Source organism: Pseudonaja textilis, chromosome 11, assembly GCF_049901715.1.
Source record: "Pseudonaja textilis isolate UNSWEBS1 chromosome 11, rPseTex1.2, whole genome shotgun sequence".
NCBI lineage: Eukaryota > Metazoa > Chordata > Lepidosauria > Squamata > Elapidae > Pseudonaja > Pseudonaja textilis.
The window spans coordinates 5,699,615-5,716,271 of NC_142000.1; the positions used below are offsets into that span (position 1 = coordinate 5,699,615).

General features: G+C 42.7%; 1 protein-coding gene across 2 annotated transcripts in view; it reads left to right on the forward strand.

The window, feature by feature from the left end:
* Window positions 1-16,657, forward strand: part of NUP93 (nucleoporin 93) — a 122,261-nt gene that overhangs the window by 79,263 nt on the left and 26,341 nt on the right. For both annotated transcript variants that reach the window (XM_087940512.1, XM_087940514.1), the window contains 5 exons: window positions 1,498-1,560; window positions 7,153-7,281; window positions 13,994-14,068; window positions 14,839-14,928; window positions 16,034-16,173. In XM_087940512.1, coding sequence (XP_087796638.1) covers window positions 1,498-1,560; window positions 7,153-7,281; window positions 13,994-14,068; window positions 14,839-14,928; window positions 16,034-16,173 — 497 coding nt within the window. The remainder of the gene's footprint in view (window positions 1-1,497; window positions 1,561-7,152; window positions 7,282-13,993; window positions 14,069-14,838; window positions 14,929-16,033; window positions 16,174-16,657) is intronic.

A 16,657-nucleotide genomic window follows, 5' to 3' on the forward strand; every position in this document is an offset into this window, starting at 1 on the left:
CAGCAGCATCTGGAATCAAAGCTGAGCTCAGAACTGATTATAAGCAATGGTGGGATTCAAACGTTTTTTACTACCGGTTCTGTGTGTGTGGTTTGGTGGGTGTGGTGTGGCATGGCTTGGTGGGCGGGACAGGGGAAGGATAGTGTAAAATCTCCCCACCCCACTACCCTGCTTCCCAGCTCCGTTCTCCTGGGCAGGGCAACCAAAGAAGACCCAGCCAATCAGCTGGGACTCGGGAGGCGGAGAAGAGATAGGGGCGGGGCCAGTCAGAGGCGGTATTTGCCAATTCTCCGAACTACTCAAAATGTCCGCTACCAGTTCTCCAGAACTGGTCAGAACCTGCCGAATAACCCACCTCTGATTATAAGCCTCACAATTCCTTACCTTCTCCCTCAATGAGTTTGCATCTTGGTTTGTTGCATCTGAATCCAGCACAGGGACAGCTGTGTCATTCAGACTCTTGTTTTTAAGCATTTGTTCCTTAGTATGGTCACGGGGCTTTTTTTTCAACAAGATTTTTTTTGTTATTCTCCAAGGTGTGTGTGTGTGTGTGGGGGGGTGCTTGCTTACCTGGTATCGTCCCTTGAAAATAAAACAGGAAAAATAAACAACAAGTGACCCAGCCTCGTCAGAATACAGAATAACAGAATTGGAAGGACTTTGGAGGTCCAACCTTTTGGTCAACCAGGAGATCCTGTGGAATTGGTTTGAGGGCTTTTTATGAAATTCTTTCCCCAGGAGTGACGTATTAACAATCCAGTGTGAAGAAAATTAAGGATCGTTGGAATTTTGAATTATGATTATGATCAGGATTTATCACTTGTAGTTAATATGTACACTGTGACCTTATGTACCAGAGACGAATTGCTTGTGTGTATCCAATCACACTTGGCCCATAAAGTGTTCTGTTCCGTTCCATTCCACCCTACCCTACCCAGTAAAATGTTAGTTATGACTGTTTCTAGCTTCAGCAATATAGTCCATCCGCTTGCTCTCTGACAGTTATAAAGTAGACTAGAATACTTTCTTGGCGAAGTATGATTGGACACGCAAGGAATTTGTCTCGGGTGCATTCTTATATGTTGGCTGAACCATTCTCTTCCAGTTTTTAAATGTATTTAGCCTGGTTAGGCAGACTTATTATCTCTATTCATCAGCCTCCTCTCCTGCTTTTCATTGTGGCTCTTGTAACTTGATGGAGGGAGGAAGCAGGATCCAAGTCCAGAAATAAGAGAAAATGGAATCAGGACTCAATTGCCAAGAGTTTATTTGGTTTAGTTTTGTGCTTTACTGAAAGGAAACGAATACATTTCAGTGCCCACATTCACTGTATTGGCATTTTCCTCTTTTTTTTCCCTCAAGTTAAAGAACATTCAGCAAACGGAAGCTGAAAATTGCCTGACCTTACAGCAGAGCTCACACCAACTCTGTAGGAAATGCCACATGTCCTTTCCAAGCTAAGCTAGTTTTTAACGGAAATTGTACCTTTTCTTACAGGGATTCCTAAAAAATGAAAAGGATAATGCTTTGCTGTCTGCCATTGAAGAGTCCAGGAAACGGGTAAGTATTGAAAGTGATGTAAAAAAATGTCTGTCCGTCCATCCATCCATCCATCCATCCATCCATTTATTTACATGTCTATCTGCCCATCCATCCATCCATCTATCCATCCATTTATTTACCTGTCTCTCTGTTTATTTGTCTATCTGTCCGTCCATCCATCCATCCGTTTGTTTGTTTATTTATTTACCTATCTGTCTATTTGTCTATCTGTCCATCCATCTATCCATCCATCCATTTACCTGTCCATCCATCCATCCATCCATCCATCCATCCATCCATCCACCCATCTCAATTTGGAACCATCCATCTCCCTTACAGAGGGAAGCCGGGTGGTGTACAATAAAAAGACAAAGATAAAAGCAGTACATAAAGGTACATTTTTGAAAGGATGATTAGAACGCGGTTGAAAATCAATTAAAAGGTGACGGGAAGGCTTTCAGGGCACTAATCAGCCCCCCACCCCCGCATTTAAGCAGGAAAAAACAAATGCGTAAGTATAGAATAGGGAGTACCCGACTCAACAGGAGTAACCGCGAAAGGGATCTAGAATTTCTTAGTGGACCACCACTTAAGTATGAGGCAGCCGTGCGCTGCAGTTGCCATAAAAAGCCAGTGCAACCCTGGGCTGCATCAACGGAGGAATAATATACCAAGATGACAAGAAATGATAGTACCGCTTTATACTGCATTAATGAAACCACGCATCCACTTGCATCCAGTCCTGATCACCACGAAACAAAAAAGATGGTGAGATTCCATAAAGTAGGCAGAGAGGAAGAGCGACAAAGATGACAAACTGTCTGGAGGGCAAACCATACGACGAAGGGTTAAGGGAATTAGATATATCTAGCCTAGTAGGGATGACACGATTGCTGTCTTCCAGTATTTGAGGGGCTGTCACAGAGAAGAGGGGACTAACTTATTTTCCACAGCACAAGGATAAGGATAAGAACCAAGGAGTGAACCAAGTAGTTAAAGAGAGATCCAACCTAGAACAAAGGAGAAATTTCCTGACAGTGAGAACAATTCATGACTGGAACAACTTGCCTCTTGGAGTGGACTTGAGATTTGATTTGTCTGGGATGGTGTAAAGCTCCCTGATTTGAGCAGGAGGTTAGTCAAGAACAGTGGTCGCCAACCAGTGGGCCGGGGACCACCGAGAGAATCTCCGAGAAAATCTTGGTGGTCCACAGAGAAATGTCACCCCCAAAGCAATTAATCCAAGCTGCATGGGAACACAAGGCTATGCCGCCCACATGGCCTGTGGGAACCCAAGGCTTGCGTCGCTTGCATTGCGAACAACACAAGGGAGTGAGGGGAGGGGGGAAAGGGCGGAGGGGGCGGATTTGCCCCGCTTGCCCAACATGCCTCCTCTGGCCTCCGGGCTGCTTCTTTCCGCTTCTTTCTTCTCCTGCTTTTGGCTGCATGCAAGGAAAGCAGCAAAAGTCTTTCTTTCTCTCCCCCAAACTGTACCAGAGAGGCTCCAAGAGGCTGCGCCAGCACCAACAAGTCTCAAAAAGACTCATTTCTGGTGGAATTTGGGAGAGAAAGACTTCTGCTGCTTCTGCTGCTTTCCTTACATGAAGCCAAAAGTCTCTCTCTCTCTCTCTCTCTCTCTCTCTCTCTCTCTCTCCCCGCCTCTCCCCCCCTCCCCCGAGAACGAAGCTGGAGAGTGTCCTGCAATCACAAATAAAGAATGACCAATTGGTAGGAAAACCGGGTGGAGAATTTTCCTGCAAACTTTTGGGGGGATTTTCCCAGGGTCTCTGATCCGTGGGATTTAAAATTATGAGTTTGGTGGTCCCTGAGGTCCAAAAGGTTGGTGACCCCTGGCTTAGAGAGGGCTGTAAAAGCACTGTAAAGTGGTATATAAGTCTAAGGACTTCCTTCCTTCCTTCCTTCCTTCCTTCCTTCCTTCCTTCCTTCCTTCCTTCCTTCCTTCCTTCCTTCCTTCCTTCCTCCCTCCCTCCCTCCCTCCCTCCCTCCCTCCCTCCCTCCCTCCCATGATAACTGGACATTGGGGACCAAGTTGGAGGTATATGCCACGCCCCGGGTCATCTCGCCCTGAGACAAGACTTCCCCAACTATTGTAGGAAAGGCAAGATTTAACAAGCAAAGCAGTATCTTGAGCAATTTAATCTGCTTTCCAAGCACAAAATGGCACTGCGCCCGTAAGTCCGATGGCCCTTCAAACTGTTAAATTCGTAATCATAAGAGCAGTCATATGGATGGATGGGAGGGAACAGGTACAGTCCTTGGTGAAAGTGTAGCCATAATGAGAGAAACAACATTTAAATGCCTATTTTGGCTGATGACGCCCTTGTGAATGATATCTCTGAATTTGTCATGTTGTTGTCTGAATTCCTGCCTAGCATTATTGTTCCGCTGGCAAATCTCTTTTAAGTACAGCCTTCTCCAAGCTGGCGTTCCCCAGGATTTATTAGGACTACAGCTGTCAAAATTGCAATTCTCAGATTTTTAGCCTCCACACATCTGGCGCTGGCTCTGAGAACATGTGTTTTCTGGGATCCATGCTGAGAACATCAAGACTCTTATCTCTGGCAGAAAATCTGTGCTTTCTCCATTAAAAAAAACCTAATGCGACAGTGATGAATTTAGGTTCTGAGGACATGCAGCTAGTCCTTGACTTATGACCACAATTGAGGCCACAATTTCTGTTGCTAAGCAAGACAGTTAAGTGAGTTTCCCCCATCCCATTTTACGACCTTTCTTGGCACAGTTGTTAAGTGAATCACTGCAGTTGTTAGCTTAGTAACATGGCTGTAAAATGAATTAGGCTTCCCCATTGCTCTTGCTTGTGAGGTCACAAGGTAACCACGTGACTCCAGGATCCTGCAGCTGTCATAAATATGAGTCAATTGCGAAGTGGCTGAATTGGAAGGGACCTTGTAGATCATTGGTTGCCAGCCAGGGACCAGGGACCACTGGTGGTCTGCGAGAAAATTTTGGTGGTCTGCGGAGAAATGTCACCCCCAAAGCAATGAATCCAGGCTGCGTGGGAACACAAGGCTGCGCTACCCACATGGCCTGTGTGCATCACTCGCATTGCAAACAACAGATAGGGAGTGGGGAAAGGGGCGGAGGAGCCTGGTCTGGCCACCGGGCTGCTTCTTTCCGCTTCCTCCTTCTGCTTTTGGCTGCACGCAAGGAAAGCAGCCAAAGTCTTTCTTTCTCTCCCCCAAACTCCGCCAGAAATGAGTCTTTGGGACCCTGCAAGGCCTCCTGCTCCAAGAGGCTGCTTTGGCATGACAAGTCTCACAAAGACTTGTTTCTGGTGGAGTTTGGGAGAGAGAAAGAAAGACTTCTGCTGCTTCTGCTGATTTCCTTGCACGAAGCCAAAAGTCTCTCTCTCTCTCTCTCTCCCCCTGAGAACGGAGCGGGAGACAGTATCCTGCGATCCCAAATAAAGAACTATTGTTTGTCAGGAAAACGGGGTGGGGAATTTTCCTGCAGACTTTTTTGGGGGATTTTCCCAGGGTCTCTGGTCTGCAGGATTTAAAATTATGAGTTTGGTGTTCCCTGAGGTCCAAAAGGTTGGCGACTCCTGATCTAGTCCAACCCCTTGCCCAAGCAGGAGACCCTACACAATTTTTGACAGATAGCAGTCCAGTCTCTTCTTGAAAGCCTCCAGTGATGAAGCTCCCACAACTTCCGAAGGCAACTTCTGTTCCATGGATTATTCTCACTGTCAGAAAATTTCTCCTTATTTCCAGGTGATGTGAAATAAATGAGCATAGACATCTGGCAGAAGTTGAAAAACGGAGCTCAGTTCTCCATCCTTGAGGGTGGTCATATATATATATTTTCCCCCACCCTGCAAAATCCATATATATATATTTCCCCCCCACCCTTCTTGAATCTCTCTTTAATCTTCCCATCCCATTAACTCCCCCAAATTGTCCTCCCACTTTGGGTTTCCTAAATCAAACATGGTTTTTAAGAAAATGAATAAATTATGAGCAAAAGAAAAAAAAAGATCACATTTAGCGTAATTCTGCTTTCTGCGGTTTGAAAGCATCAGAGCCCAAGAACCTTGGTTACTGGAAATAATTTTAATCCATGAAAGCTTGGGAGGGCGAATGCATTTAGAATCTTCTGCAGTTCTTGTTTACAGAGAAATTGAGGATGAGACGGAAGGTGAAACCCAAGGTAATAATTTTGTAAGCATGACAGAGATGTAGGCGGCTGGGAACGTATTTTATGCCATTTTGGAATTGATGAGCAGTGAGATTTGGAATTAGGGAGAAAATAAGCCCATTTGGGAAACTGGAACCTTGGTCTCCAGTATTTGGTTTTCTGGGCTTTCTGATTTTTTTTTTTTAAAGATATTTCTCATCCAAGAAATTTCTTCAGTTCCAATTAATTGATGGGGAATTGAAGAAGCTTCTTGGACAAGAAGTGAAATGTCCTAAAGAAGAACCAAAAACGTCCAGTTGCCTTTACAATAAAATCAGAGCAGCAGTAGCAATTTTATTATAGCCACAGATCAGCATTGCAACTAAGAAGCATTCCAAAATAAAATAAAATAATAATAAAAAAAGACAAGGTAATATTTAATAATTAGTTGGTGAATTAGCAGTGGGCGGTCAAAACCTTCCCTAATTTTTCAGACAAGTATAATAACATTTGGCTACATTTGAAGAGGCTACATTGGACTGATCCGATAACAGCAATTTTACATGAAAAGGTGGTTTTTCCCCAGGTATTTTATCAGGTGAAGGCTTATGAGATGGATCCGCAAATCCAAATAGAAGGTACAATTTAAGAAGACATGAGCTATAGTTTGACTGCAGGGGCAGTCTCGAGTCATATGGAATTTTTTAATATATAAAACGAGCTGGATACCTGTGCTTCACTACGAAATTATGTGATCAGGCTTAGTTTTTTTGGGAGGAAAATAAGGAGAGAAAAAAAAAGTGCCCCTGCCTACCAGCATCCACTGGTATTCATCTGGCTAGCGTCCTGTCAGTGTGTGAGACAGTTCACGGCTGTATGGAAACTGAAGCAGTGTTTTCTATGTGAGCAAGAAGGAGACAGCAAGGAGCCTGGGCGTGGCTTAGCTCAGCTGTTCTATACTAAAGCTGGTAGCTGCTGGGAAACTGAAACTCCTCTCTTCTGCTTGCGTTTTGCATTTGGAACAGATTTCTTTCCAGGTGAGGAGGGAGAATAGAACTCCTTAGCATCAGAGCGTGTTAATAACAATAATGTAGGAAATACTAATGCTCTGATGGTCATTTGAAAAAGCCTTTCGTAGTGAGCCTCTAGAAGCCAAGAGGAACATACATGCCAAATTACAAGTTTGTAGGCTTTACGGTTCTGGAGGTTTTGTGATGATGTGTAAGTGGCATTTCGCTTTTATATATAGAGATTGATAAAGACATTTTTGGGACAACCTTTTTCCAGGATGAATGAGAACCTCCCTAGACATCCAGTAGCCAGGTTAAATTATACTTTGAGTTCCTCGGCAGATGATAAACCAAAGCGTTTTATAATGTCTTTGTAACTACTAGGTTTTCACTGAAGTTGGGATGATGGTTTGTTCTTTTCTCTTTATCAATTTCTTCCCAGACCTTTGCTTTGGCAGAAGAATATCACCGAGAATCAATGTTGGTTGAATGGGAACAGATGAAGCAGCGGATCCTTCATACTCTGCTGGCTTCTGGAGAAGACAGTCTGGATTTCACCCAGGAAAATGAGGTATTTTTGGAGGGGTGGGAGTGGGGAAAAGAGTATGGAGCAACTGCATTCGTAAAATTATTGGCTTGAATTAACCAGCTATTTGTTTGACTTCAGGTTTGTTTTGGTTTTTTTTAAGCAATTTTAAAATGTTCAGGCTTAGTTTATCCTTCCTTGCAATAAAATGATTAAATTACAGGTTGATTGGTTGTTGATTGTACCCTATGACTATCATTAAGTGTTGTACGTTATGATTCTTGATTCTTTTTTTAAAAAACAAATTTTATTAATTTTAAAAAACAATACACAAACAAAACGTAGAATATAATAACACAGGGCATCTTTTCTAAAAAAACAAAAACAAATACAACATCTTATTTAAAGACAGGATAATTCCAAATTATCACATTTCCATACCAGCACAGTTTAATATGTATATTTATCTTATCTGTTCAGCTTCATATCTTTTCCCAACTTCTCTTTATTTCTCCCTTTCCTTCTATTCAATTATATTTCTTCTGCCTTAAATTGTATATATTCATTATACCCACCTGTCTTATTTAAAATTTCATTATTCTCTTCTAACATTCTTCTAACGTTTTGATAAACAAACAAAACACAAAACATAAATACATAAAACTTCTTTTGGAAAGCGGCTTACCCCGGGTAACATCTTTTTGTACAGACATAAATCAAATTCATGCTCACTTAATATACTATTTCATATCTTATTTAACATTCTATATTTTCTATATATTTTCTCTCTTCATTCACTCTCTTAATTCTATTTTATTTATTCCATCTCAGTTTAAATAATTATACTTGCATCTTTTGTCCGTTCTCTTTCAATTATCTATTTTTCTTTTCTTTCTAGTACAATATTTCTCCTGTAATCACTGGTTGAAGTATGACAACTTTTTATCTTTCCCCTAAATTTAACACTTAAAATAATACATACTTTCCATACTGATTCTGCTTAGTACATTCTAAGTACTACATTTTAGAATAATAAAACAAAAAAGAGAGAATTAAATTTATAATATAGTAAAAACAATATTCCATAGAAAGTTAAACTCTATTATTGAATCTTAAACATTTTTATACGTTCCCTTTAATGAATTATTCCTTTTAGGCATTTATTATTATTATTATTATTTAAAAAAAGTACTCATCCTCTGGTTTGCCCAGAATCACAATGTACATATCCCTAATTATAGTTTTTCAAGCTATGTATTTCCCCATCTCTATTTTCTATTTAAAATGCTCTTCATTACAAACATTTTAGTTCCTTTTTCTTCTGCTTGCTTGCGGGAATTGGCTAAGTGTCTTTAAAATAGTAACAATCGAATGTTTCAGCAAACTCCTGGATTTTTGTCCTCTTCCTTCCAAGTTTTTTTTTCTTTTTTAATCATGGAAACATTTTTCTTTATGGTTCCTGGAAGTGTTCCTTGCTTGGAAATTGTTGTGCTGACAACTCACTGTACTCGGTACTGGCAGTACGTTGTTTTTTTTTCAAAGTAATGGTCCTGGAAAGTAGTTAGGATCTATTACTGCTTTGCAGTGGCTGAACTTAATGGATTTGGCAAGCTATTTTGGAAAGCTTTCAGCTGCTTCTGGGCTTTTGTGGACTAAGGTTTAACTTTCTTTCAACATCCTATGATTCTGAGCTTCCTTCCAACCCTGGTCAACTTGTTGCTTGTTCTTGCGGACCAAATATTCAGAGGTTCCTGCCACGTCGGAAGGCGTTATTCAGAACTAGCTCTGTTCCCGTGCTACGCTATGAAACTAGGTGATCGGGCTTAGTTTTGGGGGAGGAAAATAAGGGGAAAAATCGTGCCTCTGCCGACCAGCATCCATCAGTATTCATCTGGCTAGCATCCTGTCAGTGTTCCAGATAACAGATAATCAGAGATGGAAGGGACCTTGTAGGTCATCTAGTCCAACCCCCTGCCCAAGCAGGACACCATTTCTGACAGATGGGAATCCAATAGTCTGACTCATCTTTATCCTTCGGTTCCAATGTCAACCTATCCATTTCGGCGCATCTTAACTATCACCTCGTCTTCCCGAGGAATTTCTTTAGCCTTTCAATTTTGGGCAAATGTCATTCTTGCCGCCGTGATTACATGTATTATTAGGTAGGTATCAGCTTTACTATATTTCTTTGCCATTATTCCCAATAAGAATAACTCAGGTTTGTAGAAAAAAATTAACCCCGTCATTTCCTCCAGCCACAATCCAATTTTATACCAGAACTCCTGAGCCCTTTTACAGGACCAGTATCAGAGAGCGTTGGGGGCTGTTTGGAAGCAGTATTTGCTGTGTGAGCAAGAAGGAGACAGCAAGGAGCCTGGGCGTGGCTTAGCTCAACTGTTCTGGACTAAAGTTGCTTGGTGCTCTGAAACCGAAACTCCTCTCTTCTGTTTGTGTTTTGTATTTGGAAGAGATTTCTTTTCAGGTGAGGAGGGAGAGTAGAACTCCTTAGCATCAGAGCGTGTTAATAATAATGATATTGGAAATACTAATGCTCTGATGGTCATTTCGAAAAATCCTTTCTTAGCGAGCACCTAGAAGCCAAGAGGAATGAACATACAGGCCAAATGTCAAGTTTGTAGACTTTACGTTTCTGGAGATTTTGTGATGATGGTCTTTCGCTTTTCTACATAGAGATTCTAGACAAATGAGAGCGGTGTGTGTGTGGGGGGGAATAGCATCAAGAAAGCCCTCTCCGTTTCGACTCCCCCAATGGCTAAAGAGATTGAAACGTGATCTGTCATCCTCTCCTCTTTCATTTTCTCATGCCGTGCCTGCTACAATATCTGGTGTGTCGCTGTGAGAGGGTTTAGAAACCCTTGATAAAATGTTTTGTTCTCTGCTTCAGACTCAAAGGCCCAGGAGGGTTGAAGTGCATCTGCTGCGTTAAAAGCTGGTTGTTTTAAATTTCTCCATTGTAGATTTGCACTTCTACCCTTTTGCAGCGAGAGAGAGAGAGAGAGAGAGAGAGAGAGAGAGAGAGAGAGAGAGAGAGAGAGGTTCTTATCCTACAGATACAATAGGGCTTTAATTGATACCTCAGATTCGGAAAATCAGCTGAAAAGCACAGATTCAAACGCAGCAGGAGGTAGGTCAGCAAGAGAGCCGATTTCCAAGCTTTGGATGGGTTTTTAAAAAAAAAAAAAACATACCCCACACATTACACTTAAATAAAGTCAATTACCAAGACAGTCTTTGTAGTTCAAAGAAAGCAACCTACGGATCTCGCCTCCTTTGAAGTTTGCACCGCTCACTAAATGGAAGGGCGTACTAGCTGGTTAAAAGGGAAAAAAAATACCTGACTTATTTTAACTTTACAGGTAACAGATAATCAGAGTTGGGAGGGACCTTGTATAGGTCATCTAGTCCAACCCCCTTCCCAAGCAGGAGACCCTACGCCATTTCTGACTGACTGCTGTCTAGTCTCTTCTTGAAAGCCTCCAGTGATGAAGCTCCCACAACTTCTGAAGGCAACTTCTTGATTGTTCCCACTGTCAGAAAGTTTCTCCTTATTTCCAGGTTGAATCTCTCCTGGATCAGTTTCCATTCATTGTTCCTTGTCTGGCCTTCAGGTGCCTTGGAGAATAGCTTGACCCCTTCCTCCTCTCTGTGGCAGCCCCTCAAATACTGGAAGACTGCTCTCCTGTCTCCTCTGGTCCTTCTCTCCACTAGACCAGCCATGGACACAACTTAACTGGGCAGTCTAATAATGCAGAGATCAAGAATCCACTTCTTGGAATTGCTTGTCTCACTTTCCTGCAATCGTCTTCCTAGTTTTGCCCTCCACTTCCTTTTTTGGTGATATAGGTAGTCCTCGGCTTACAAACACAACGGAGGCCAACGCTTCTGTCGCTAAGCGAGACAGCTGTGAAGTAAACTTTGCCTCCTTTTTACGATCTTTCCTGCCACCGCTGCTGACTGAATCACTGCATTTGTTCAGTTAGTAACTTGGTTGTTATGTGAATCTGGCTTCCCCATGGACGTTGCTGGTCCGACGTGTCCCTAGGGACATGGCAACCGTCATTCATACGAGTCGGTTGCCAAGCATTTGAATTTTGATCACGGGACTGCGGGGAAGCTTGCGATGGTTGTATGAAAAATGGTCCTAAGTCATTTTTTTTTCTCCAGTGCTGTTGTAACTGCAAACGGTCACTAAATGAACTGTTGTAAGTCGAGGACTGCTTGCAAAGCACGGCTGCGATTTTATCCTGTTTCAACAGCAGCTAGGAAGCAACCTCTGCCCTTCTCCTATCTTCCTGCCCCTTTGGAGCGTGATCAAGCGAAGAGACCGAGCAAAGAGAGGGTAATTGGCGGTGTTGCATCCACTCATGTCCTAACTAAGGGTGCTTTTTCAGGAGGCAACTGGAGTTTTTTTGGCCTCCTGAGAAAGCACCTTTGGGACAACCATGACCTGGGTGAGGGAGAATCTCCATAACACATTTAGCGACATACTTTGGGATGAAACCCCCCCCTTTGAATGGTGCAGGAGCATGAACGGATTTCCAGAAAAATTGCAAACTACAGGAACCATTTGCACTACTCAAGTGACTCTTGAGGTTACAGATAAACCTCCAAGTGGCCTCAACGACCCTCTAAAAGGACGCAAATGACCAGCTGTCTGCCAGGAATATAAATCCTTCCATTCCCCACCATCCTGACAAAGCTGAAGAAGCTTCTTGGAGGAGAAGAGAAACGTCTTCAAAAGGAAAAAAACAAAGACAGTCCAGTTGCCTCCTGAAAAATCACCTTTGGGACAGCCATGACCTGGATGAGTTGAGAATCTCCACTGGCCACTCATATCCTATCACGCTGCCCCTGGGAACGGCCGTAGCTGTGGCCTGTTTGGATGAATGATGCACGCTTTGGTGCTTGATGCTTGCAACAAGTGAAGCTTAATAAGGGAAAGGCAGCTGCATTCTGGCTGGCGACGTTTTCTGCTGCTGGCATCTCCCTCAGTTGACAGTAGAAAAACCAATCGGGGCCACCTAGCTTGTGACAAAGAAAAAAAAAATCTCATCTCTAAATCCATTGGACTTTTTGGCTGTAATGATATATTGAGCACCGCAACTCTTTCGTTACCTGTGCAAAAACCAAACGGCGAGGATATTTTTAGCGTGCTGCAAGGTTTTTGCCATCCGTGCCTCCGAGAGATCGATAGGAGCCTGGTGGGGAATGCATTGGTTTTTGTCCCGCCCCCGCCCCGCCTCCCCTCCCCTGCATTGAGATGCGGGTACTGAGTTTCCTCCGTTTTTGTCGTGCTCAAGTGCTCAATCGTGGCGCATTGCTGTAACACGCAGGAGCACCCGAGGAGGGGATACCTGGGCGACTTTGGGAGGCAGCTTCCCGGCGCTTTTTCAGTAGAATGGAAAGTCCTCTGTAATTTAGGATTCTTTTCAGTCGGTTTTCCCTTAGCGCCCATCTGCAGCTCCTGAAACCAAAAATCAAGCCTGTATTTTGCCAGGATTGTGCTGCAGGTGTGGAGGGCAAACATGTGATTTTTAGAAAAAGAAGTGTGAGCGTTGAAGATGTGCATACAGGTGCTGTGGGAGCACCTCTTTGTGCCCCAAAACACCATTTCGCTTTGCCTTGCTCAGTATTTGGTTTTTTTGTTGTAATAAATGAATCCTATGGTTTTTTTTTCTTTCATCCTCAGAAACATAGCTATATTCAGCCAAGGCTTCTCTTCTCTTCTCTTCTCTCTCTCCTCTCTCTCTTCTCTTCTCTTCTCTTCTCTTCTCTTCTCTTCTCTTCTCTTCTCTTCTCTTCTCTTCTCCTCTTCTCTTCTCTCTCCCTTCCTCTCCTCCTCTCTCCCTTCTTCCTCCCTTTCTCTTCTCTTCTCTTCTCTCTTCTTCTCTCTTCTCTCTCCTCTTCTCTCTCTCTCTCTCCCTCCTCCTCCTCCCTCCCTCCCTTCCTCCTCCTCTCTCTCTCCTCTTTCCCTCCTCTCCTCCCTCCCTCCTTTATTATTTTTACAAATATAACCAACAAACCTCCCCTCTCCTATTTTCTTTAAAGCTCACGTACTTTTTTGTATCTTATTATATGGATTTCCTTTTTTAAAAAAAGAACACATTTCTAAATTTGATGACATATTTGGGGTTTGTCTGAGCAGAGAAGTAAAACCTTAGACGTTATAAAGAATAAGCATATCAGAAGGCAGGAAAACGGGATTTCTGGCTGGCTACTGTTTAAATACTGAACACCCAATTATGTAAAGTAAAAAAAGAAAAGGTTTTGCTGGTTGCCGAATTCTGCTTTTTAAAAAAAAAAAATTAGGGAGGTGCTTAGTGAAAAAGTAAACAAGGGAATAAGGGTCCAAATTAGGTTACCACATCAGTGAATGTTATCAGTGCACTGATGACATAACTTAGTTTGGACATGAAATGTCTGCAAGAAAATCAATTTGGGATGAATACCCTATGAATGGTAAGGAGTAGGACTGGATTTCCAGAGGAAAAATTCCTCCTCCTCTTCCTCCTCCTCCTCCTCCTCCTCCTCCTCCTCTCCTCCTCCTCCTCCTCCTCCTCCTCCTCCTCCCAAACCCCACTCTTTTCTAGCACTGATGACATAACCTAGTTTGTACATGAAACATCTGCAAGAAAACCACCCAGCTCAGGGGGCACCACAGGGCCCCCACAGTTAACCCTAAGCTACAAGTATTCTCTTCCAAGGGCTGAGCAGCCTTTTTGTCTTTTCTCAACAGCCTACTTACGTCAGTGAGTTGCCTCCACCAGGTCGCAGTTCCTTGGACAACACAGAGATGGCATACGCCCGCCAGGTGAGTACGCCGAACCAGGAGCTGTTTTAGGAAACTCTGGGCTTTTTCCTTCAACAAAGATCTTTGCAATCTGTGCCAATAACAGGTGTGTCAATTGTAGGAGACAGAAGTAAAGGGAAAAAGGCTTTGGCTGATTGGGTGCCATCTTGATTTTTAAAAAACTTTCTCCCTGCACCTTTCCCCACACACCCAGTCCTGTCTTTGAAATATTTTATGAGTTGACAGTCTTATTATAGCAAAAACGTATCTGGCACTTTAAGGATTTTGTAGGTTTGCAAAACTTACAAATCATACTGTCGTCCGGTCATTTTAAAGGGCTTAAGACAACTGGTCCAAAGGTCTAAATTCCAGCCAGCCAGGCTGAGCAGATGACCTACAGCATTCTAGAGCCCCATTTTATTTGAAATTATGGTTCTTGGGAATTATCATCCGCCAGAAACAGGTATTGTAAAATGATACGTTTGTGTGCTTAGGAGTATTTGGATTTTTGAGTTTAGATGCATATTCATCCATTTGAAGTTGGATTCCAGTCCCCTTAAGGCAACGTTTTCCAACCTTGGAAAAGTGGACTTCAACTCCCAGAATTCCTATGCTGGCTAGGGAATTCTGGGAGTTTGATAGTCCATGGAGATTCTCAGCCATCCAGGTCATGGTTGTCTCAAAGGTGCTTTTTCAGGATGCAACTGGACTTTCTTGGTTTTTTTTTTTCTTTGAAGACATTTTGAAGAGTTGCATTGTGGTAGAAATCTGTCCCTGTTGCTCTTTTTCAGATTTATATGTATAATGAGAAGATTGTGAACGGGCATCTTCAGCCTAATTTGGTAGACCTTTGTGCTACTGTGTCAGAATTGGATGATAAGGTATTCTTTATTATTTAGTCTCAAAAGTTATCCTGACTGGTTAGTTTGGGTTAGCAGCCTGTCACTTAACAGTAAAACTGCTTGGTTTTTAAAATATAAAGGAAGATCTGCAAAACACGTACCCTAGATCGAGATAAATGTATTCTATTTATTAAGACCTTCAAGAGATCTAAATTCATGACAAGCCTTTGTTGCTAGATCTAATGAACCATCGTTCTCATCTGTTCCCTGTTTTGTGAAAGTATGTGACAGTCCTTCCTTCCTTCCCTCCTTCCTTCCTTCCTTCCTTCCTTCCTTCCTTCCTCCCTTCCTCCCTCCCTCCCTCCCTCCCTCCCTTCCCTCCCTCCCTCCCTCCCCTCCCCCTCCCTTGTTTTCTTTCCTTCCACCCACCCTCCTTCTCCCTTTCTTTCTTTCTTTCTTTCTTTCTTTCTTTCTTTCTTTCTTTCTTTCTTTCTTTCTTTCTTTCTTTCTTTCTTTCTTTCTTTCTTTCTTTCTTTTCTTTCTCTCTCTTTTTCTCCCTCTCTTTCTCTTTCTCTTTCTCTTTCTCTCTCTCTCTCTCTCTTCCTTCCTTCCTTCCTTCCTTCCTTCCTTCCTTCCTTCCTTCCTTCCTTCCTTCCTTCCTCCCTCCCCTCCCTCCCTCCCTCCCTCCCTCCCTCCCTTCTGTCTGTCCCGTTTCAGAGCTGTGCTTGCTCTGAAAATATTTTGAAAAAGGTATTTTGCAGGTCTTACAAGCCTTGTGCCTTTCTGCTGTTCTATTAAAACAGTTGCTATTTTCCAGGCTTCCAGGATAGCCTGAAAAAAGCGGTGTCTCCTTTAATGAATCAGCTTATTAAAGTGACTACAATTCAAGGGAATTCCATGTACAGCTCTAGTTATGAACAGTCTCTGTCTGTCTCCCTCCCTCTCTCTCCTTCTCCCTCTCTCTCTCTCTCTCTCTCTCACACACACACATCTATCTATCTATCTATCTATCTATCTATCTATCTATCTATCTATCTATCTATCAATCATCTTAGAGCCTGTCCATCAACTCATACGTTTGAAATGCCATCTTTTACCAAGCTGTGCCTCAAGGTACCTACGTCCCTTTCACACTTGTTTGCAGAACATTGCTGACTTGTGGGCCATGGTGAAGCAAATGACAGATGTTCTGCTGGTTCCCGCCAGTGACGCATTGAAAATACGGACGAGCATGGAGGTGCAGATGGAGTTTGTAAGGCAGGCCTTACAATATCTTGAGCAGAGGTATAAATCCTTAAATAGAGGGGGGGAAACTCCCAGGAAGCTTCCATGACATATAAAGTCATAGGGCTGGTTCCAGTTGCGGTTGTAAATCAAAGACTACTTGTACTCTGCAAAGGAAAGGAAAGAACCCTGGTAGAATTATTATTTTAAGAAGGTCTGAGCTCCCTTTGAACATAGTTACACATAATACTAATACAAACACACATAATAAAACCAATGCATACAGATTAGGTGTAGCCTGGCTTGAAAACAGTTACCGTGAGACGGACATTAAGAGTCCTAGTGGACAATCACTTAAACACGAGTCAAGCAGTGTGAGGAAGCAACTAAAAAAGTGAATACAGTCCTTGGTTGTATAGAAATAGGCATAGAATCAAAATCACGGGACGTATTAGTACCGCTTGATAAAGCCTTAGTAAGGCCTCACCTGGAATACTGCATCCAGTTTTGGTCACCACATGACAAAAAAAGATGTTGAGGCTTT